At 53.2% G+C, this 21,894-nt stretch overlaps 4 protein-coding genes across 4 annotated transcripts in view; 2 read left to right on the top strand and 2 right to left on the bottom strand.

Moving 5' to 3' along the window:
- Window positions 1-386, bottom strand: part of UBQLN4 (ubiquilin 4) — a 16,489-nt gene extending 16,103 nt beyond the window's left edge. The window contains exon 1 of the mRNA XM_010838434.1: window positions 351-386. Within this exon, the coding sequence (XP_010836736.1) occupies window positions 351-386 (36 nt within the window). The remainder of the gene's footprint in view (window positions 1-350) is intronic.
- Window positions 387-517: 131 nt separating this feature from the next.
- On the top strand, window positions 518-3,661 carry LAMTOR2 (late endosomal/lysosomal adaptor, MAPK and MTOR activator 2). The gene is made up of 4 exons (XM_010838251.1): window positions 518-703; window positions 985-1,147; window positions 3,133-3,222; window positions 3,458-3,661. Exons 1-4 carry the CDS (start codon window positions 636-638, stop codon window positions 3,512-3,514), a joined length of 378 nt encoding a protein of 125 aa, XP_010836553.1. The 5' UTR covers window positions 518-635; the 3' UTR covers window positions 3,515-3,661.
- Window positions 3,662-4,687: 1,026 nt separating this feature from the next.
- RAB25 (RAB25, member RAS oncogene family) lies at window positions 4,688-11,896 on the top strand. The gene is made up of 5 exons (XM_010838250.1): window positions 4,688-5,077; window positions 8,290-8,485; window positions 10,271-10,464; window positions 11,099-11,179; window positions 11,557-11,896. Exons 1-5 carry the CDS (start codon window positions 5,035-5,037, stop codon window positions 11,682-11,684), a joined length of 642 nt encoding a protein of 213 aa, XP_010836552.1. The 5' UTR covers window positions 4,688-5,034; the 3' UTR covers window positions 11,685-11,896.
- Window positions 11,897-16,992: 5,096 nt separating this feature from the next.
- Window positions 16,993-21,894, bottom strand: part of MEX3A (mex-3 RNA binding family member A) — a 5,324-nt gene continuing 422 nt past the window's right edge. Inside the window, exons 2-3 of the mRNA XM_010838433.1 lie at window positions 21,831-21,872; window positions 16,993-18,257 (exon numbers count right to left, since the gene is read on the bottom strand). Coding sequence (XP_010836735.1) covers window positions 17,149-18,257; window positions 21,831-21,872 — 1,151 coding nt within the window. The 3' untranslated portion in view covers window positions 16,993-17,148. The remainder of the gene's footprint in view (window positions 18,258-21,830; window positions 21,873-21,894) is intronic.

The raw sequence follows: 21,894 nt of genomic DNA, 5'->3' as shown, positions 1-21,894 counted from the left end.
AGACCTATCCCGACTTTGAGGTTGACTTTTCTTACTCCTGGATGTCCACCCAAAACCTCGTTTCTAGGACTGACTTTATTCCCCTGCGAGTAGTGGCTTGCACGAAGTCTACAAAGTACAGTTCCAGAGACCTGAATTTTGCCTGCGCGGCCTTTCTGAACCTTGCTTTCCTCAACAGTATCTCTTGCCTCATCTCACCAAACTGTATAATGTAGAAAACTGCTTTGAAAAGTAACCAAAGGTGTGCCTGACAAATATAGGGATTTTACTTTCTTTTAATTACTGAATCGTTACTTGTCATGCGGATATGACTTTCCTCTGCCCGAGGGGATTAAATGTCCTTCCAATACTGCCACTGTCCTTTCACTCCCGCTCTTTCCCCGCATAACCGCGTGGTCGCACTGGAAAGGCGAACTATAGTTCCCAGGGTGCCTCGCGAAGCCGCGGAGAACTACAATTCCCAGCGTTCACCGCTGTGGGGCAGGGTTGAGTCGGAACCACAAAATCAGGCCCGGAAACTACAACTCCCAGGGCGTTCCGGAGCAGGGCAGCTGGACTACGGAAAGCGACTGGCGGAGGCCAGCAATTAGAAACTCTGGGTTCTGGGTGCAAAAACCGAGTTAGGAGCCTCAGGCATGCTGCGTCCCAAGGCTTTGACCCAGGTGCTAAGCCAGGCCAACACTGGAGGTGTTCAGAGCACCCTGTGAGTGCGGACCGAGAAGCCGGGTGGCGAGCACTGGCGTGGGGCAGCGCGCGACTCTCCGAGGGAGGGCTGGGGAAGGCTCTCTGGGAAGGGAGGAGGTGGCAGAGGAGGCAGCAACTAGGTGAATCTGACGGAGAGCCCCTCTTGAAAAGGAAACCGACGTGCTGGGTGCTCTGGGCACGTCCCAGGACACACTCAGTCCTAGTGGCGGAATTGGGATGGGTACCGAGGAGTTTGACTCCCTCTTGAGCACGTTGATATCCCTCCTGATTCTTCACCAGGCTGCTGAATAACGAAGGATCTCTGTTGGCCTACTCCGGCTATGGGGATACAGACGCCCGGGTCACCGCGGCCATCGCCAGTAACATCTGGGCGGCCTACGACCGGAACGGAAACCAAGCGTTTAATGAAGACAATCTCAAATTCATCCTCATGGACTGCATGGTATGAAGAAGGGATCCATTCCTCTGACCCTAAGGGGATCCCAAAGGGCAACCTGGACCCCATCCTGGATGGTTGGAGGGCCAGGGACAGGATGTCTGGAAGATAGTACTAAGAGTTGGTCTGCAGCAGCATTTATGATAGGCAGGACCCTATGTATTGATGAGAAAGAAGTCCTGGAACCGAGGTCTGGCTGGGGTTCTGGTTTTAGCATTGGTGAAACTTTGGGTAAGTGATTTAACCTCTTTGAGTTTTCTGACCACAGCTCCAAGGTGAAAACAATAATCTCCTCCACCACACCATGCACACAGGGTTCTTGTGATCAAAGGAGAGGGTGAATATAAACTGTAGAGCGATATGCAGACACAAAGTGTTGTCATCTGAGATTAACAGACCCAGAAGCGTGGCAGAGTCTCTAGACCCTGCCGTCCATTCACTTTACAGAGAAAGGTCATGAAGTCCAGAAAGGGGAAGTGGCCATTAGACTGTGAACTTCTTGGAAACAGAAACTGGCTCATACATCTTTGTATCTGTCCAGTCAACATATTTTTATGTCCCTGCAGTGTTCTCAGGGCTAGGGGAAAAGTAGGAAACAGGGCAGACAAAAACTGCCACCCTAATGAAGCTTACAGTCTTACGTGTGAACTTATTGTAAAATAAGTTCATGAATATGTTTTGTAACACATCTATGTAAGTTTAAAAAGTAGTGTATAGGTATTGAAAATGCTAGGGGAGGACTTCCCTGGTGATCCCATGGTTGGGACTCGGTGCTTTCACTGCAGGGGCCCCCGGGTTTGACCCCTGGTCAGGGAACAAAGATCCTGCAAGCCATGTGGCGTTACCAAAAAAATAAAATAATGTAAAAATTAGAAGAAAATGCTATCGAGAAAAAGCAAGGAAGTAAGATAGAGAGGATGTGTGTATCTGGGACAACGTCGCTGAAAACGTGATACCTCATCAAAGATCCATCTAAAGGAAGCTGGTAAGCCGTGTGGCTGTCTGGGTTAAGAACATTTCTGATAGAATAGTAAATGCAAATGCCCTGCGGCAGAATAATGCCTGGTCAGGGATAACAAGGTTGAAGTGGCTAGCGTAGCATGAGAATGAGAGAGGTTAGTAGGATGATGCCAGAGAGGCAGAGGGCACAACTCCTGGTTCCAAGCACATGGTGGATACTTAGTGAAAATTTGCTGAACCAAACTGGAAAGGCCCCCCAAGAGTGAATTCTCCTGGAAGGATTTCCACTGCAACTCAGCCACCTACCTCTTCCTCACTCCCTCCTTAATCAGTTCAGTTAAGGAGGGAGTTCAGAACCAGATGCCAGTTCAAATGATGAGTCGTAGGGTCCCTGGCCTAGAGCTGGTGCCATAAGGGCAATAGTTTTCAAATGTCTTGACCACAACCCAGCCATAAGAAATATATTTTCAGTCAGAGTCTAGTAAAACAAAAGTTTCATGAAATAGTACTTCCTTTGCGGTATGCAATACACTTTATTTCTCTTTTAATGCTGATCAACCTTCTTAATTGATCTGGGGCTAGTTAGCCCTGGGGCAAACCTACAGTTTGAAAAATATTATGTTGGGAAACGAGGAGAACTCGTTTGGGTTGGGTTGTGTTCTCCCCTTACAGTGTCATTGAGGGTGAAACCATAATAACATCAACCATCTAGACAGCCCTTTTAGACACCGGACTCCTTCCTGTGTATTAGCAGCCTCACCAACTGGAGTGAGGTAGGGATTATAGAAAGAGAAACAAAGCTTCTAGGAGATGGAGTTTTCTCGGGTAACTTGGTTAGTAGGTGACTGTGCTGAGGCTAGAATGGGCTCAGGACTTCAGGTTCAGGGCTGTGGCTAAAGTCCCGCAGCGGAAGCTCCTGCCCTGCCTGAGGCATGGAAGGAAGATACAGGCCTTCTCAAGAGGAGCCCTTGGGGAAAGAAGGGGCAAAGGGTGCAAGCAGATATCACATCCCCTGATACCACCCCCACCAGGAGGGCCGTGTAGCCATCACAAGAGTGGCCAACCTGCTACTGTGCATGTATGCCAAGGAGACCGTTGGCTTCGGAATGCTCAAGGCCAAGGTGTGTATGTGCCCATTCCTGTATACCCCTGAGCTCAGCCTTCATGCTCCATCACTGTATCCACTCCCATCCCCACCATCTTCCCAGAGTCTTTCTCATGTCACCCAGTCAACATCTGGGGTGGGCTCACAGGCAGCAGCTAGGGGCTGGGGGCTCAGCGGTAGGAGTAGACCTGAATTTAAGATCCCTCAGGTGGCAGGCCTTGTGGGACTGGATTCTCCTCCCTTTCCCACAGGCCCAGGCCTTGGTGCAGTATTTGGAGGAGCCTCTCACCCAAGTAGCAGCATCATAATGGGCGTTGGTGGAACCTGGGATTCAGAAGAGTGAGATGACCATGTGGTGGGGCACGGCTCCCCGGGGAAACCTTCCTGGACTGTTGCAGGAGATTGGAGTGGGGGGACTTTGTTCTTCCCAAGAATAAACTTCAACTGCTGTCTCATGTCTTGGCTGTTTGCTTGGATGGGGGGAATCAGAGGAGAGAGGAAGGAGCAGGGATTGTGCATCATGCTCTTTGCATTCAGCTAGGATGCTTCCCACACCACTGAGACCCCCAACCACCACACGGTTTTTGGCAGAGGTGCCTAGGCTCCCTTGGCTGGTTCGGTGCTGTGACTTCACCAAGCCCCTGCCACTCAGAGAAGAATCTTACCCACCTGCTTGTCAAAACCTTGGGAGTGAGCCAAGAGGAACAAGGGGCTGGTGGGGGTCGTGTTGGATGAAGAGAGAACAGGCTGTGGGAGTTCAGTGTCCTTCAGTTCCAACTTTGGGGGGCCCCTTTTTTACTCTTGGGATTGGGAGTGTGCCCCCTAGTGGCCTACGAGGGCCACCCCTTCCCTCTTCTCTGGGCATTCACAAGCTTACGCAGACCCCTCTCCAGATCAGGAAGTCCTTTGCACACAGGAAGTATCTGCCCTGAAGCTTCAGGTCCTGGGGAAAGAGTAGAAACAATTAAGAAGTCCTGGCCCAACAGTGAGACCCGTCTCTGCACCTGGCTGTTTCTGCCCCAGCTCCCCCTAGTCCAGAGTCCTTAGAGCAAGGCTGGACCTTTCCCAGTGCTGTAGGAAGGGACTCATCCCAGGGAAGCTGGTAGGTTGCAAGTCCCAGCTCCACCCAGGTTGAGAAACTGCCCATCCCAGGTCCTAGGCTGTCAGGGAACGGTAGAAGTTGCTGCATCCAAGATGCCCCTCCCCGAGCTCTGCCCTGCAGTGGGGTGACCCCAGCCCCTCCCCCCACAGCCCTTCCTCTGGTGCCCCCAGTTACCACTCCTACTCGGTTCCAAGGAATAGCAGAAGGCTGTGTAGTTTCTTGCTCCCTGAAGGACTATTTCTCACTAGTGGGTGGGACTCCCCAGCCACAGGTCCCAGGAGCCTAGCAACGCACATTTAGTCCTCAGCTGGCTCTCCGAAGGTCCTGTCCCTCTCCTAGCTGCCCCCATTGTCATTCCCTTGAGCCTGCTCACCTGCTTGCAAGAGCCCAGGCTGAGAGCAGAAACCCAACCTGTCTAACCTGTCTGACGTCATCATCTCTCCACCCACCTGGGCTCTAGGTCTCCAGCCGCTCACTCTTCCTGTTCTCAGCTTCCTTCCTCTCAGATTCCTTACAGCTCTGCACCTGCCAGAACTGAGCCTCCCTAGGCCCTGGCTAGCCTAAAGTCGGCCCTCGATCCCTCTCACTGCAGAAGTCTCTTTACTCTCAATGAGAGGAAGGACGGATCCAGGTGTCTTGAGAGCTGAGAGTTGAGGGCATTGAGCCAACGCATAGACCCATCACCTCTGCCCTCGAAGATACTTGTGCCCTCCATGCGGAGCCAAGATGGGAAACAGAGCCGAGGAAGATTATAACTTTGTCTTCAAGGGTGAGTCGGGGGTCCATAAAGAAAGAAGAATACCTGAGAGAGACCCAGGAAGAGAACAGCAGAGCCAGAGGGCCCCTTCCTGTTTTTGAATCAATTAGCAGGGCCCCCCTCCCAGGGCTCATCATTCCTTCAGATCAGAAAGAAAGCTTAAGGAGTGGGGGCGGGGGCGGGGGGTCTGTTTACAGGAGCAAAAGTCCTGGAGCTGCCAGAATGCTCTGCGGAAGTAAATAATGTTGATCACTCCTTAAAGGTGCAAGTCAGGCTCTTCTGCCCCACTCCTAAGGGAAGCCCCAGTCCCTCGGAAGAGTTAGCCACTGCAGCACAAGAGATGGAGGTGAGACTTCAGAGAGGATTCCCTCCTGAGAAGGAGGGACAAGCAGACTTAAGAGGAAGAAAGTCACCTTTCCGGGCAGCTGTACAGCAAAGGAGAGATAGGAAGATCTCTACCATACAGGGCTGGAGGAAGACACAGGGAAGATATGAATCGGGACCAGGGTCTAATAGAATCTGGAGAACTCCCAGCACCATAGGCTCATTGGTCTGTCCCTTGGCAGACCCCCTGGGCTCAAATACCAGGAACTGGGTTTAACTAGGCTATCTCTGGAAGTTTGCATGTATCTTTCCTGCACCTTTATCTCGCCCCTGTGTTTAGCCAGTCGTGTGTTCCCTACCCCCACCTCCGCACCTCCTTCAGGGCAGGGTGGACTGGCAGCGCTATGATTCCCTGTCCAGCCATTCCACCCTCCCAGCCTCAGCTCCACCCTCCCTTGAGCTGGGACTCTCAGGAGACCAGGGCTTGGGAAACCTGTACTCCCAGCATTTTTCCCAGGAAGGGAGACAAGGTAAGGGGTCACAGTAGACTGGGGCAATACCGAGTTCAGATCTCAGCCCCGCCACTTAGGAGTTATTGCAATTTAGGGTCACTAGAGGCAGACCCGGAGAAGTTTGGGGTGTGAGATGTTTATTGTGGCTCAACAGCAGTGAAAGGAAGAGGAAGGACACAGGATTGGGCAGAGGGAGAAGTCACACTGCAAGGCAGGAACACAAAGCCTCGACCATGGGCGAGCAGCTCTGGGTTTCCCCTCTCTTTGCGCACTGGGTGTGGCAGCCCAGGGAGAGGCATGAGCCCAGGTGAGGCTGCCTCGATTTCAGAAGCAGATGCTGAAGGAGCAACAGCTGAAGGCTGGGTGCTGCCTGCACTCCCTGTGGCTGAGGGCAAGGCCTCCCTGGAAGGCTCATGTGGGCAGCACAGCTCACGTTTACCACACTGGCTGTGTTATCTTGTGTAAGTCATTGAACACCCACCCCCTGTAAACATGGGGTGATCCTAATAGAGGTACTTGCCTTGTAGCATTGTTGTGAGGATTAAATGAGTTCAGACGTTCAGGAGGGTACCGGGCATACTGGAGGGGGCTCAAAAAACGTTAACTATTAGTATCTCCATTTTTCAGAGGATAAGACACAGAACAAATAGTTTTCAAAAGGTTGCACAGTCAGTACTCAAAGCCCTGGCTCAGAGTCCATCTCGTGGGAGGGATGAGATGGGGATGAGGTTCCCAATAGCAGAGACACACACACACACACACTCATGTTCATAAATCCTCTTACCTACAAACATCCATACAGCTCCCAGCTCTTCCCTATCCTACACAAATAAGGAATTTTTGAAGTTGGAGTGAGCCTTTGTAGATTTAATAAACAGGGAAACTGGGACCCAGAAAAGATGAGCCACTTGTTCAGGGTCATATAGCTAGTCAGAGGGTGAGTGGGGACCAGCGCCCAGATTATGCAGTGCCCAGTCCTGGGGCACCAGCTGGCCTTTCCAGAACCACCCTGGGTAGCTCCGGGCCAGTGGATTATGGGTTATATTTAACATCAGCCCCCACATTTTAATGCCAGCCCCTAGCTCACTCACAGTGGGTAAGGCAGGGCCCTGGATCCTGCCCTTCAACCCAAAGGCTCTTCATGGCCCCTCTGGTGTATCCTTGTCCATGAAAACCTAAAGGTAAAAGCACCAGCCTACCAACAACGAGTTTCCCAGGCGGCTCAGTGGGTAAAGAATCCACCTGCAATGTAGGAGACGCAGGAGACCCAGGTTCGGTTCGATCCCTGGGTCAGGAAGACCCCCTGGAGGAGGGCATGGCTATCCACTCTAGTATTCTTGCCTGGAGAATCCCATGGACAGAGGAGCCTGGCAAGGTACAGTCTCTGGGGTCACAAAGAGTCGAACACGACTGAGTGACTAACACTTTCACTTTTCACCACCAACAATAATGACAGTAACAGTTTTGCACACTCACTATATCCTGGGCAATATCTTGTTTACTTCTTGCAACAACTCACAGATAAAATTGTTATTCCCATTTTTTTCATCAGAAAGAGAATAATAAGTTGCTGAAGCCATGCATAACTGGCCCCACATCCAGTTCCATGGTCTGAAGCATGCAAGACTGCCCCTTCTTGGGGATAACGGGATCCTAATTTCTGCACACATACCCCCATACCTTTCCCCCGCCCACAGAAGTGTCAGCTGCCAACTTTGTCCTCACCCATATTGCTATTCTCCCCTCGCAAACACACACAAACTGCCCACTTCTCCTTCCAGCTTGTATACATAGAAACACGCCCATGTTCTCAGATCCTCTCGCCCAGAAATGTGCACCCCCCCACACACAGACCCCCTACCCTCCCTGTTACCTCATAACCCTTGGACGCCACTATCCACAAACAGCCCATAGACATCACTCCCTCACCAAATTCTTGGGCTGATGTGTGCCGCTATGTTGCAACAGGCCAGGCCTAGAACCCTTGAAGCCCCTCAGCCTGTTTCAGACTCTCATCCCTTCTGCCCCAGGGTGGGTGCATCATGTAGAGTTGGAGACCCTTGTCTCTGCCAGGCTTCCTGTGGCGCTAGTGGTAAAGAACCCGCCTGCCAATGCAGGAGACTTAAGAGACGCAGGTTAGATCCCCGGATCGGGAAGATCCCCTGGAGGAGGACGCAGCAACCCACTCCAATATTCTTGCCTGGAGAATCCCATGGACAGAGGAGCCTGGCAGTCTACAGCCCATAGGGTGGCAAAGAGTGGGACGCAACTGAGCGTGCGTGCATGGCTCTGCCAGGAGACCTGGCTCCCTCCTCAGTTTTCTGAGCTACTCGTCTTTTCTGATGGGCAGACCCTCTAAGTTCAGTCCTTATCTCTCCACTCCTTCAGTGGTGCTGATCGGCGAGTCAGGAGTGGGGAAGACCAACCTGCTGTCCCGATTCACTCGCAATGAGTTCAGCCACGACAGCCGCACCACCATCGGGGTTGAGTTCTCCACCCGCACTGTCATGCTGGGCACCGCCGCTATCAAGGCTCAGATCTGGGACACGGCTGGCCTGGAGCGGTACCGAGCCATCACGTCGGCGTGAGCCCCGGGCTGGGGGTGTACTGGGGTGCTGGGGTGCTGGGGAAGTCAGGGGGTACCATTGGAGGAGGAGTGGAGGAGGAGGAGGCAAGGAAACTCAGCAGGGAGTTCCCTGAATGGGACCGTGGGGCCACCATGGCTTGGGGGAGAAGACAGGAGTACTCTGAGCTACGAACAGTCTGAGACAGGAAGCAATGATACTGACTGCTGGAGCCAAAAACAGGAGTCATCACCACCACTTACTTGTCTTTACTATGTGCCAGGGAAGGTACAGGACACTTTACATTGGGCATTTTATGTAATCCTCCAAATACCACAGGAGTAAGGTGCTATCATTAATCCCTCTTTAGATAAGAAGTTTGTGTTTCAAGCAGGTGAAATTGGGGTGCAGCTGTGATGGGGACATATTCTAGGATCGAGAGCACCTCCCCCTCACTTCTGCAGTGCTTTGCACTTGGCAACCTTCACTATCTAACTGCAAGGTGAAAGGCTGGACCCCATAACCACACTTTACAAAACTCAGAGGACACAGAGGAACATAAGCCTCTTGATACTGGACACAGAGCGTCTACCAGTCAGTGTCAGGCCAAAGATGGTGTGTGTGTTGGGGGTGGGGGCGGGTAGCACCTGCAAGGGGGCAGGAAGCAGGAGTTGGGGGTTTTGTGGCTTTGTTTATGCATATTCATCACTCTTGGACTGGTTACTTGACTCTTACAAGCCTCAGTACAAAGGGAATAATTATATACGAAGGCAATAGCACCCCACTCCAGTACTCTTGCCTGGAAAATCCCATGGACGGAGGAGCCTGGCAGGCTGCAGTCCATGGGGTCGCTAATAGTCAGATACGACTGAGCAACTTCACTTTCAATTTTCACTTTCCTGCATTGGAGAAGGAAATGGCAACCCACTCCAGTGTTCTTGCCTGGAGAATCCCAGGGACGGGGGAGCCTGGTGGGCTCCGTCTTTGGGGTCGCACAGAGTTGGACACAACTGAAGTGACTTAGCAGCAGCAGCAACAGTCTGGCTTCCCTTGGTGGCTTAGAGGGTAAAGCGTCTGCCTGTAATGCGGGAGACCCGGGTTCAACCCCTGAGTCGGGAAGATCCCCTGGAGAAGGAAATGGCAACCCACTCTTGCCTGGAAAATCCCATGGATGGAGGAGCCTTGGGAGGCTGCAGGAGGTGCTGATCGGCGAGTCAGGAGTGGGGAAGACCAACCTGCTGGGGTCACTAAGAGTTGAACACAACTGAGTGACTTCACTTTTACTTTCTTTCTTTCAGTCTGAAGAAGTGCTATCAAACTTCCAAGAGTGAGACTGGATACTTAGTAAGGGTGCCTCAGATGGTCAGGAAGATTCAGCTAGTTCTAGAAAGATGGCCATGAGAGAAAAGCACTGGGGGTCAAGGAGCTATGTGAGGGAGATTTGGGGTGTTGGGCATCCAAGAAGCTAGTTTGACCAGAGCCCTGGATACATCCGTGGATAGCTGTGGCTAACATCAGAACAAAGACCAGAGGCAGCAGAGGGGTTAGGAGGGAGGAGGGAGCCTGTGGTTTTGGAGAAGGGAGGTGAGTCTTCAGAGACTCCAAGACCAGTATCCTTGGAAGGCGTTCAGCATCAGACACGGGAGCTCTGGACTGCCCTGTGCGCTTTGGGTCTCTGGACTGTAATCTTCGTATTTCCCTGTCTCTGGTGCTCATCTCTGGCTTTTGGCCTAAGAGTTCTGTTCTGAGGTTAGACTTGATGGCCCTGACCTTGCCTCTGTCCACCCCACTAACCCCCTACCCAGGTACTATCGTGGTGCTGTGGGGGCCCTCCTGGTGTTTGACCTAACTAAGCACCAGACTTATGCTGTGGTGGAGCGCTGGCTGAAGGAGCTCTACGACCACGCCGAGGCCACAATCGTCGTCATGCTCGTCGGTAACAAAAGTGACCTCAGCCAGTCCCGGGAGGTGCCCACTGAGGAAGCCCGCATGTTTGCTGGTGAGAGCCCACCACAACCCAGCCGGACCCCTCCGGCTGCTCTGCCAATGTAATCCCAGCCCTTGGTCCCCCTGTAGGGCTCTGGCCTGGACTTCCTCCCCAGGCTCCCCACTTCCATTCTGCCTGCCTCAGAATCTCCTAGACCTTCCCCTCAGTGACCCTGTGTCCCTCGTTATGTCCCACCCATTTGCCCTGTCTTTATGGGCAATTATTCATAGCTGGTTTTAAGGCAGCCCACATTGCCGTGCTCAGAGATCCTAAGTGTGGCAGATGGGCTTCCCTTGACTGTCTCCTGTCACACTTTCCCCAGGAGCTTTCTGGGGTTTAGAGGCAGCAGGATACAGGGATTAAGGGTGTAGGCTGTGGGGTCCCGTGGCCTAGCCCATGTCTCTTGGTGAGTGACTAGATGTGGGACACAAAGCAAGTTCTTTTTTCATTCTCTCTGTTTCTGGGCTACAGTTTCCTCTTCTAAAAGAGAGGAATAGTATTTAGACCTACCTTCCAGTTTGTCTGTAGGTTTAAATGAGCCACACATGCCAAGGGTTTAGCGCGTAACGAACGTACATGGTAAAACGTGAAGTGAATATGATTGTCTTGACCCTTCACAACTAACGGTGTGCTTCCTCTCTGTCAGAAAACAATGGGCTGCTCTTCTTGGAGACCTCGGCCCTGGATTCCACCAATGTCGAGCTGGCCTTTGAGACTGTCCTCAAAGGTAGAGCCCCTGCCTCCATTCGACAGGCACCGCCATCCCACCCCTGAGGCTTCTGCGGGCAGCGGGAGGAACGCAGACACCCAGCCCTCGCCCGCCCCAGCCGATTCCTCATCCCCTCTGTGGGCCCCCCAGCCTCCTCAGAGCCTCCCTCATACACCCCCACCCCTGGAGCTTAGGGAAAGAACCAGAAGGCCACACTCCCAGGGAGCTGATTCTTAGTCCCGCTCCACCCACGTAAGTCGACGGGACCCAGGTGCCCAAACTCCTCTTCCTTCCAGCAAAACCCCCAGTGTTCAGAAAGGGGCACGCAGAGTGTGTATGGGGAGGGTGGGCTCCTAATCTTCATCTGCCCTGATCACTGCCCTCTGCCCTCACAGAGATCTTCGCCAAGGTGTCCAAGCAGAGGCAGAACAACGCCCGGACCAATGCCGTCACCCTGGGCAGTGGCCCGGCTGGGCAGGAGCTGGGTCCTGGGGAGAAGAGGGCCTGTTGCATCAGCCTCTGACCTGCCCCCACTGTGTTCCGGTGCCCCCCAGCCCTGCCCAGCTCCAGGAGCTTTCTCTGCCCTGTTGGTCCAGATGTCAGAGGGGCCAGTCCCTGTCCACAACCCTGCAGAGCTCTAAGGTCTTCATGTGCCCCTCCCTGCCCCCAGATCTCTATTATCGGTCCCCCTCTTACAGACTACGGCCCTCCAATAAAGCTGTGTTTTATATCAAGCCTGACCATCCTGCTGCCTCCTCTTCATCTCTGGGCCCTCCTCTGAGTCCTTGTTCCCCTTTCCCTCCCCTCATCCCCACCACCGTATCCACTGCCCCCCAGGGCCAGCTGTCTCTGGAGTCTTGTGGTCTGGGGACAGTGCCAAGGGGGTGGGAGGTGCCCGCCCTTCCCTCTGCCAACCCCCAGGGCAGGTGGAAGAGGGAGCACAGCATGGCAGAGAGGGGGTATCTGGAAGGAGAGACAAAGGAAACCATCAGCGGGTACCATCTGGTGCCCTGGGCCCTGGTGCCAAGAGCTGAGGTCACTCCAATGCCAGGGGTGAGGGGAGGAGGCAGGGGGGATGTTTAAGAAAAGGGGAGTCAGGGCCAGCCCAGGCTGTGTGTGCTGGGGAAGGGATTTTAAGCCTGGGAGGTGGAAGGCCTAAGTCTTCCATCCAGGTTTCTGCTTGACCCTGAAGAGAAGATGTGGGGTGTAGGGATGGATTGAATCTGGTGCAAATTGATGGGAGGGTCGAGCTCTCAGCTCAGCCCTTTCTCCATCAAGTCCGGAAGCTGGCTTTCCAGGCAAGGTCTAGGTGGCCCTGCCTCGCCTTCCCCTGTTCTGCAAGGCAAGGTCGAATGAGGTCTCCTGGTGCCCCAAGGAATAGAAGGAGGTAAATGGAGAGAAAAGAGGGGTTGAGTACTTAGAGACCAAGTAGGGAGCTGTGGAGAGCAAACAGATAGGAGCCACCCACTTCATGCAAGGTAAGCAAGGTCACCCAGAATGACACCAGAGAAAACCCCACTCACCCTAAGGTGGTTCTGACCAACAAGCCAAGAAAGAAGCCTGAGCCTTAAGTAATAATACTTTTAATAAAATTAAGTTCTTAATAGCACATTTAATACATTAACCCTCCCCCTTCTTGGTTTCTCTGCATTTTGTGCAACATCACTTTGACTTGATTATTCATGGGTCCGTTTTGTTTCCCGCCTTTATTTTGCTTTTGAAATGGTTTTCCTGGTGGATTTGTAACGTGTCTTCACTAGATGCCTCAAATTAAGTCTGACCACAATCCTACTCTACTTTCTACAGTGGAGAGACCATTCCCCTGCCCCAGGGCTGTCTCCCCCCACCCACCCTACCCCACCCGCACCCTCGAGCAGGGAAGAGGAAGCCCTCCCCACCCCAGACGCTACCTTCCCAAACTAGCGGGGTTCCTAGGACAAAAAGAGCAGGGGAAAAGTCTGTCCCTGGGTAGGGTGAGAAGAGTAAATTGGGGAGGAGATATGTTTGGGGTCTAGGGCCAGGGAGGGGCATGACAGAGTCATTAGTGTCATGGAACTTCTTGCCAAGAGTCAAGAGGCCTCTACACCCCCTTGGACAGGAGTGAGGGTGGGGGGACCAACTGATTACAAGCTGGGGTTGGTAGAAGGCAAGTGCACAAGCAAAAGCCAAGCTCCCCAACTTTCTATGGGGAGGGTCAGGGTACAGCAGATGACCTCTACCTGAACTCTTACAGATGGCAGTGAACTAGAACAGATGGTTAGGGTTGAGGGTCACCTAAAGTCCCTGCTGCACCCCCTGACTTTGTACCCTTGGGGGCCAGTTCTCCCAGGCCTTCAAGGACAGCGTCTCCATTCCACCCCAGTGGGTGGCAAGTCCTTGGTATCTAAGAGATAATAAAGCACTTCTGCAAATTTGTAAAGCACAGTGCAGCTTTAAAGGAGACTGATGAGATCATTCTTTCACCTGCTGCCATGGAGGTCAGAAGCTAAGCAGTAGGGAAAAGAATGGGGGACAGATACCCTCCAGTCCCCTTGAAGCTCTGGGAGAGAAAGAAGCGTGTGCATGTGTGTCTGTTGGTGGAATGACCTACCAGGCTCTTGAATTAATCAGAGGTAGAATGGATTGCAGTTATACTTCAGGAAGGACTTCCTCAGTTAGGCCTGGGAGAAGTTGTCTCTGGAGGGTTGAAGCTGGGCAATCTTCCCCCTCTCAGAGAGCCCCAAGAGGACATGTTTGGAGTAAGGGCTGCCCAAAGACAGGGAGCCAACCATGTTCTCCCACCTCAGCTGTCCCTAACCCAGCCCACCTCTGGTTGAAATGATCAGTGTTCATGCTTTCAAAGACCCTGGGAACTGAGCCCCTCATCTATTTGTCCTATAATTTAAAAATCCAAGGATTCTTAGAATCAACCCCAGCAGACTGGAAGGAAGCTCCCAACCATAACTAGCAACCTGCTCCACCCTGATATCTGAAGATGGGGGGGGGCGCTCAGGGTGGACTCAGCCACTTCCCTCCTCTATTTTCCTTTTCATTATGACTTTTATACATTCTACTGGACCCAGGGGCCCTCAATGCTACTAAACTTTAAGCTATCTGAATATCGTCTACTAAGTAACTAGTAATTCTTTCTCTTTGTCTCTAGGATTATATGAAATAAATTTGAATTATTATTATTATTAATTATTATTATTTTGTAGTATTCTTTTCTTTTAAACCCCTCGGTTTTTCTTCTCTCTCTCATTTTTGGTTAAAAAAAAAAAACAAAAAAAAAAACTATTTCTCTTAAATCTCACACCTCTCTGAGGGTTCCCATAGGCCTGCTAGGCCTCAGTTCTGGACTTCCCCACCTTACTTGCCCCTGGGACCGGACAGGGGAAGGGGCGGGGGGGACACCCCAGGATCCTCAGTCCTACTGCTTCTTCCTTTCTCCTTAATCCCTTTCTTTGTTTGGCTCTGCCGGCTCCCCCAAAGGGGAGGGGGAGAGGGAGGGGGAGCCTTGGGGGTGAAATCCAATCTACCTGCAGGGCCCCAGAGGGACCAGGTTCCCCTAGCCCGTCTCCACAAGCCATCCCAGGATGCTCCCCCGGAAAAGCAAACGACATTCCTCCCCAAAAAAATGTGGGGGAAAAAAGGAACGTAAACCAGAACATATATTAAAAACACTTTTTTAAGATTTAACTCTGAATACAAATGTATTTTTTTTTCTTCTTCTCTCCCTACATATATTCTAAACCTTCTAAAGTTTTTTTATTTTTTTAAGGATCACTTTATCATAAAATAAAATATCCTTTTCATATAATAAATTACCTAATAAAAAGTCTTTTTTTTTTCATATTAGCCCAGGTTCTTTGCTACATTTATACGGTAATAAATGCCTTTATTAAAATAGAATATTAAATTATAAAGAACTGCTTTTTTTTTCTATTTTTGTTTTCTCTCCTCTGTGTTGGTTGCCTATCTCGCTCCCTCTCATGCTCTCTTTCTCTCCTCTATTTTGTCTCTCACTATGTGTTTTGTGTTGGTTTCTAGGTTTGGCTCAATTAGTAAGAGTGGGATTGAATTTTCTGAGCCCCCTAGTGTAACAGTCTTCCGCCTTTGTGGGTAGAGTGGAGAGGGGGAGGGGATCGACAGACAGACATCCCATCTTCCCACCCCCCTCCCCACCCCCCCCTCGGCGCCCGAGGGGTGCCCATTGGTTTGGTTTGGTTTCTATTGTACAGACATCTCAGGATGGCTCACATTGGCGGGAAGGAGGGAAGTTGTCACAGGCCAGTTTTCCTGGCTGTGACCTCCTTCCGCTCCCCTCCCTGGCTGGTGGTCTGGAGGGGAAGGCTGAGGAGAGGTGAGTTAATTCACAACAGGAGGAAGGAGAGGAGGAAATCCCCTCTGTGCCCCCATCCCTGCACCCCCTCTCCATCCAGGAAGAATGGGACTCCCGAGCCTCAAGGCTCAGAGATCACTTAGAACAGTCCCATCCTACTATATACAAGAATCTCCTAGGACCCCCGGGGACTCCCATCCCCCATCCCCTCCTAGCCCGCCAGCGGAACCAGGAGGGTGGGAGGCTGGTGATTGCCCCAGGTGAGCAGTAGGGAAGCAGCAAAGGGGGTGCAAGGCCTGTAATAATACATGATTCTTAGAACAGGCCCGGCTGCACCCCAATCCTGCTTGGCTCTGGAGTGACCCCTCTCTGAAGACAAGGTCTCTCCTCAATGAGACAGAGACTTCATGATTAATTTGTTAACAGGGGTTCAGGTGAGGTCCAGAGAGGGGCGCAGGGAATGGGGCACTGCAAGGGAGGAGGAACCCTGCCTCCCTCCAGCAGCGTCTCCTACTGCCTCTTTCCTGCTCCCCAAGAGCAGACACACTACCCTGGCTCTCCCCATCCCACCACCAGAAAACCCAGCCCCCAAACTGCTCCCTACATGTAATGCCCAAAGATGATAAGGGTGGAGGTTTGACCCTTTATGTACCCCAGTATTAGTCCTCTCTTCAAATATTCACTGAGAACAGGAATACATTCTATCAAGAATTTGAGGTGTTTCTTTGGAGGAGGAGAAAAGTGGGCCTCCGAATGACAAAGAGGAATTGAGGGGACCATCAAAATGTTTTTTCCCTCTGCCTCTCCCCAGGGGATAGTGTCCCCCAAAGCTGAGCTGGATGGAGCAGAAGGAGAGGCGAGAAGGAAAGAAAAAAAAGACAGGCAGGGCTGGTTGTGACAGCCGGCAAGGGGAAGCAGAGAGAAGAGCTGGAGGACAGAGCTAAGGAGAGAGGAAAACCCAAAGGGAAGGATGACGGGGAGGAGAGTGTGTAGGGAAAGCAGAGGAGCACCCCTCTCCAGATTCCTCTAGCCCAGCTTCGTGGGGAGGGACGAGTTCTGAGCCCTTTTATTGATTGACATACTTCCTCCCCTTCCCCCTCAGAAAATCCATTCAGACTTCTGAAAGGGCCCCAACCCCCTCATACTGCTGGAAGCCCAGAACAAATCCTCAAACAGAATACAAGGTGGTGGAGGGTCTAAAGGGTCGTGGTTGGAGGTCAGAGGTCAGGACCAGAGGCTTGGGGATTGTTGGAGCACCTCTAGATACAGATGGTAACTCTCCCTCTCCCGTTCCCCATCCCCTCCCTAGAGGAAGGGGTAGTGTGAGTTGGGCGGGCAGGGAGTCAGGATGCCTTAGCGGCCACCTCTGGCAAAACAAAAGTTTCTTAGCTGCTTCCGGATTGAAGGGTGTGTTGAGGTATCAGAGTTGTAACTCTAGTAAAATTTCCGGCCTGGCCCCCCTCCCAACCTTTCCAGGATAGGGGGACCAGAGGCTCTGAAAGTGGCCCCGCCCTCCAGCCACCATCGCCTCCCCTCCCCGCCCCCCCAGCAAGCGAGTATCTAAGCACCTTGCCCCTCAAACCACTGATTTGCAAAAGGCCCCAGTGGAAAACAGCTCCAGGAAGGGCCCCTGGGGAGCGGCCCCAGGAGGCCAGGGGCCAGGAGCTTAGGAAAATATTCGGATGGCTTGCGTGGCTGTGATGTGGCAGACGGGACACTCCGGGTCCGTCCTCTCACAGATGCGTACTGCACACTCCATGCAGAACAGGTTGTGTCCGCAGGGCACCAGTGCGGCAGTCACCTCACTCTCGAAGCACACCATGCAATCCCGCCCGCCGCCGGGGCTCCGCAGGCCGCCCCCCCCAAGTTTAGAGAAGCCCTGGAGCGGCTCTCCCGGCGGGCGTCTCGGGAGTCCAGCCAGCTCGGGACCCGCGGAGGCAGCAGGAGACCGATGCGCTCCCGGGGGCCCAGCGCGGGCCTTGGCGGAAGAGGAGGAGGAGGAAGAGGCGGAAGAGAAGAGCACCGAGGTGGGCGTGGCGTTCTCCTGGCCCGCCCAGAGCGGGGGGCTAGTCTCCGCCACTCCGTAGTACACGTCCTGCTTGCCCACGCCATAGCCAGGAAACAGGTACCCGCCATAGCCAAAGTCCCCTCCCTGCTCGCCGAGGCGCGGGGCCTCAAAGCCAGAGTCCACTCCGCACTCGCCGATGCAGCCCAGGCTGTTCTGCCGGAAGGTGGAGAGGGGCTTGCAGCCGGAAGGGTGCACCCGCCAGGCCTCCGAGTAGCGGCTATCCAGCGCGGCGTCGGGGCTCCCCGCCAGGAAGTCGTTTTCATTGTTGTACTCGAGGATCTTGCCTGTGCGGACCGCGATGTGCGTTTCGATCTCCTCGCGCGCACGCTCCACGTTCCCCGGGGCACCGGTGATCTCGAACACCGGGTCGCGGTCCCGGCTTGGCGTGATAATGTACGTGTTGGTCTGCTGCTGGATGCGTTTGATGGTTGCCCCCTTGGGGCCCACCACCAGTCCCACCACGCGATAGGGCACCCGCACACGAATGGTCACTTGGCCGGGCAGAGCAGGCGCCACTCCAAAGGCGGCGCCCGACTTGTTGCGCGAGGCGCGGATCATGGAGAAGTGCTCGGCCGCTGAGATGATTTCCCGGCGGGCTGTGGCCACGTCCTCCCGCCGCCCAGTCACCATGAACACTGGCTCCTCGCCTCGCACGGGCGTCTTGATGTAGGTGTTGGTCTTGGCCCTCAGAGCCTTAATCTTGCAGCCTGGGATAGGGAAGGGAAGAGAGAAATAAACTCACAAGGCAAGAAGGTTTGTGCTGGAACCAACAAGCTCCTGCTCCTACTCCGATACCCAGCCCACCAGGAACCTCTATCTACCCTTAGGAAACCCTCCCCCCTACTCTAACCAGAACAATTCACTTACTGTATCTTAAATCTATCCAGTGTATCTATCAGCCACAGATTGCAAAATGTTGCAACTTTCCCTTGAATTCCATGTAGGACCTCCAAATTTATGCACCCTTTGAAATCCTGAAATAATCACTGACCTTCCCAGACAAGCTGCTAATCTACTCACTAACTCCTCGACAACCATTAGCTGTTTTCCCCAACTTCTCTACTGATTTCTGGCTACTCACAAACTTCCAAATCGCTCAATCACCCACCCTGCCCTGCAACTGAGATCTCCAGTCTGTCACTGACCCTGATCTTGCCTCAGAAGCCTACAGTCTACTCCTCACTTGATCTCCATGCATTAAAAGTGTCTTCCAGTCTACACTGGGACGACTGACCCGCATCTGCTCCCATGCCTTCCACCCATTAGTGTCTCTCAGCCGGTCCCAAATTCACAGCAAGTTTTCAGCAACTCATGGAGTGTGGGAGGTCGGGAAGGGTCTGAGAATCAGTTTTAGGAAGGAAAGGAGGATAATGACGTGTGAGGGACGCAGTGCCTGACCTCATGGACACTCCTGCCACCCTGTCCCCTGGGGCAGGAGAGCCAAGATGGGCTGCGGGCTGAGTAGGGTGGGGGGAGAAGGTGTTCTCGACCCATACTCCTGCTTTGAAGAAGGAGTGGGTAAAAGCTGAGAGGCTGGGGAGAGAGGCAGGAAGAGAAAGGAGAATGGCCCAGACAAAGAGAGACAAAGAGGGAGAAGGGGAAAGAGAAAAGTGAGGGAAGCTGGGATGGCCAGACTGCAGTCTAAAGGTGGCAGACCTTGACGGCTGACTGGACAAACCTCTCTCCTCCTTTTCCAATTCCCTATCCCTGCCCCTGTCTTCACACAGAACCTCTGAGACTCACATGTTTTCTCAAAGCACACATGCTACATGTGTGTGTGTACATGCATAGACACAGACGTGGACCTAGAAGCCGCTATGCAGCTTGCCTTTATCTAAATGTTATTTCTGGTGCAAGTCTAAAGCACACTTTCACATACCCCTCTCCCCCATACACATGGATTCCCAGTGTTTCATCCTTTCATCCAGCCCACTCTTCTATCCCCATCATTCCCAGGACACATGCAGCACATTCCTATACACCCCTGCCCACAACTTTTGCCCCCATTCACATGTAAACATTCATACCCGTCTCCATATACACACTTACAGTTCCCTTTCTCACTCCCCAACCAATGTCAGTGGTCCTAGTTTTCTGACTCTGCCTAACCCTCCAACCATAGGCCTGAGGTGAGCTCATCTTTTTTTCCCTCTCCTTCCTCCACTCCAGATGGCTTCTTCTCCAAACCTACCAGATTGGCATGTGGGAGGAGAGAGTGGGTTGGGGGCAGCTCTCCTCACCTTCAAGAGACCTTAGGAAGGAGAATTTGCTCCTCCCTTTTTGTCTTCAGACCTCTTGGCAGTTGAGAAGTCCTACCTGTTGTCAAGCCCACATCTTTGCTGCTTTAATGTCAGTAAATGATTGTTCTGTTTGGGAGGCATGGGGGGCGGGGGAAGGAACAGTGAAGAGCCTTCTACAACTTCTAAATGTATGGCATCTGATAGGCACCTGGGTTCTGGCTCTAAGTTTTGGGCCCCTAAACTTACATGAGAGCTGTTATAGGTGTCTTTGGGGACGGGAATTGGGGTGAGGAGAACAGGCCAGGTATAAAAGTAAGGAGAAAAGCTAGAGGCCTATAGATGCAGAACTGGTAGCGTTTCCCAACCCCGAAGAAACATCTCTTGGAGGGAAGACCCACTTGGCTTCACCTTCCTAGAGGTCAAATAGAGCACCACTGACGCCACAGCAGGAGAAGGGAGGTTAGACAAGAGAAAGGACTTCCATTCCCTTAAGGAGTGAGGGGGAGGCTTGTCTTCTCTGAATAGGAGAAATCCCCCTACTTTTATGAGAGACAGGCCCATCTGATGCGGAGGCAGAAGAGGAAAGAATGACTCCATGAAATTCCGGGGCCTCCCAAGACCACCCCCGCACCCAAGAAAAGATAACAGTGTCCCCACCCAATTCCAGGGCTCTGGGTCCCTAGTTTCTGACAACAAGAGGAAATCCAACTTTTAAAACCAGAAATTTCAAGAGATGGGGTGCCCCAGGGGGATGAGGGCTACGCCGGGGAGTGGCATCTTTCCCTCCTCCATTCTGGATCTCCCAGCAAAATCCCCCAACCCCCCACACTTCGGGTAGACGAGGTGTGATGTGGAGTAGGGGCTCCCCGACTTGCCTCCCCTCTTCCCCAGCCAGCAGCCGGCCTCCTCCTTCACTCCCAGCCGGAATGCAGCTCCTCTATTGTTCCCCACTGTGGGACAGCTCCTCCCCTGCTCCTCCCCCACCCCACACCTCCCCAGTCCAGCCCCCTTGCAATTTCCAAATCCCGCCCCCCCCCACTCCCCTTTGGGAAACTGGGAGAGGGAAGGGTCCCCAGGATCCCGTCTGCTCAATCTGGACCCTTACCAACATTCCCACCCCCACCCGCCCAGGGATGCTGGAGCAGAGGAGGGTGTGGTATCAGACACTCTACATTGGATTAATTCTGTACCCACCCCCCACCCCAACAACACACCCAGACCCATGCCCTCCAGCAAATCTCCAGGTGATGGTTCCTCACCCCTCAGCACGCCCCTTCCCACCCTGTCCTACTCTCTCACTACCAGAGACCCTTCTCCAGGCCTCTGGCCCCTTGCCGTGGCCAGCCCAGAACAAAAGCCTGAGAGGGAGGAGAAGAGGTCCACACCGGGACGTGGGACTTCGTTGGAGGCACCCCTTCCAAAATCCCATAGACCATCCAACTTTAGTGTGCGGGTGACCACAGGACTCCCTCCTCCCAGCAGCCCCCCTTTCCCACCTCACCCCCAGGCTGGGACCCTCCCATGAGCCACACCCCCTTCCATTCCTACACTCAGCCCAACAAAGAGACAGATACTCAGTCTGCCTTCCTGGGCCAGGTCTCCCCCAAAGTCTGTAACTCCAGGTGGCTGGGGGTCCCAGGGGTGCCCCCTCCCCAAACCACTAGTAGATGCCGTAGTTGGGGCTCCTGAGTAACTCTTTTGCACATTCGGCCAGTTTTTCTGGCTACGAGTGGACACCCCCTCCGGACAGCCTCCCCGGATTGGAAAACCGATCCCCCTCCCTTTTCCCTCTCTCCGAGAGAGGATATTTCTTTGTCTAAGGGCAGAGCCCTAGGGAAGGAAGGATCTGGAGGACAGTTCCAACTAGGGGGGTAGCAGGGAACTTTGAGGCACTTCGAAATCAGGGTAGGGGGCGGGTCCCCCTTTGTGGGGAAGGGACTGAGCCAGAGGCGGGCAAGGAGGGAGGAAGTGAACTTTCCGTGCTAGGGATGGGGTGCCCCCCAACTCCAGTCCCTCTCCGCGGTCCCGGCGCCCGCTTACCTTGCCTGCCCACGATCTCTGCCACGTGCTCGGAGGTGGGCACTGGTACACACTCGGTGGTCGC

The sequence above is a fragment of the Bison bison genome, unplaced genomic scaffold, assembly GCF_000754665.1.
Source record: "Bison bison bison isolate TAMUID 2011002044 unplaced genomic scaffold, Bison_UMD1.0 scf7180017864093, whole genome shotgun sequence".
NCBI classification, from domain to species: Eukaryota; Metazoa; Chordata; class Mammalia; order Artiodactyla; family Bovidae; genus Bison; species Bison bison.
The sequence above is the reverse complement of the archived record's forward strand: the minus strand, read 5'-3'. Positions and strand labels throughout refer to the sequence as shown.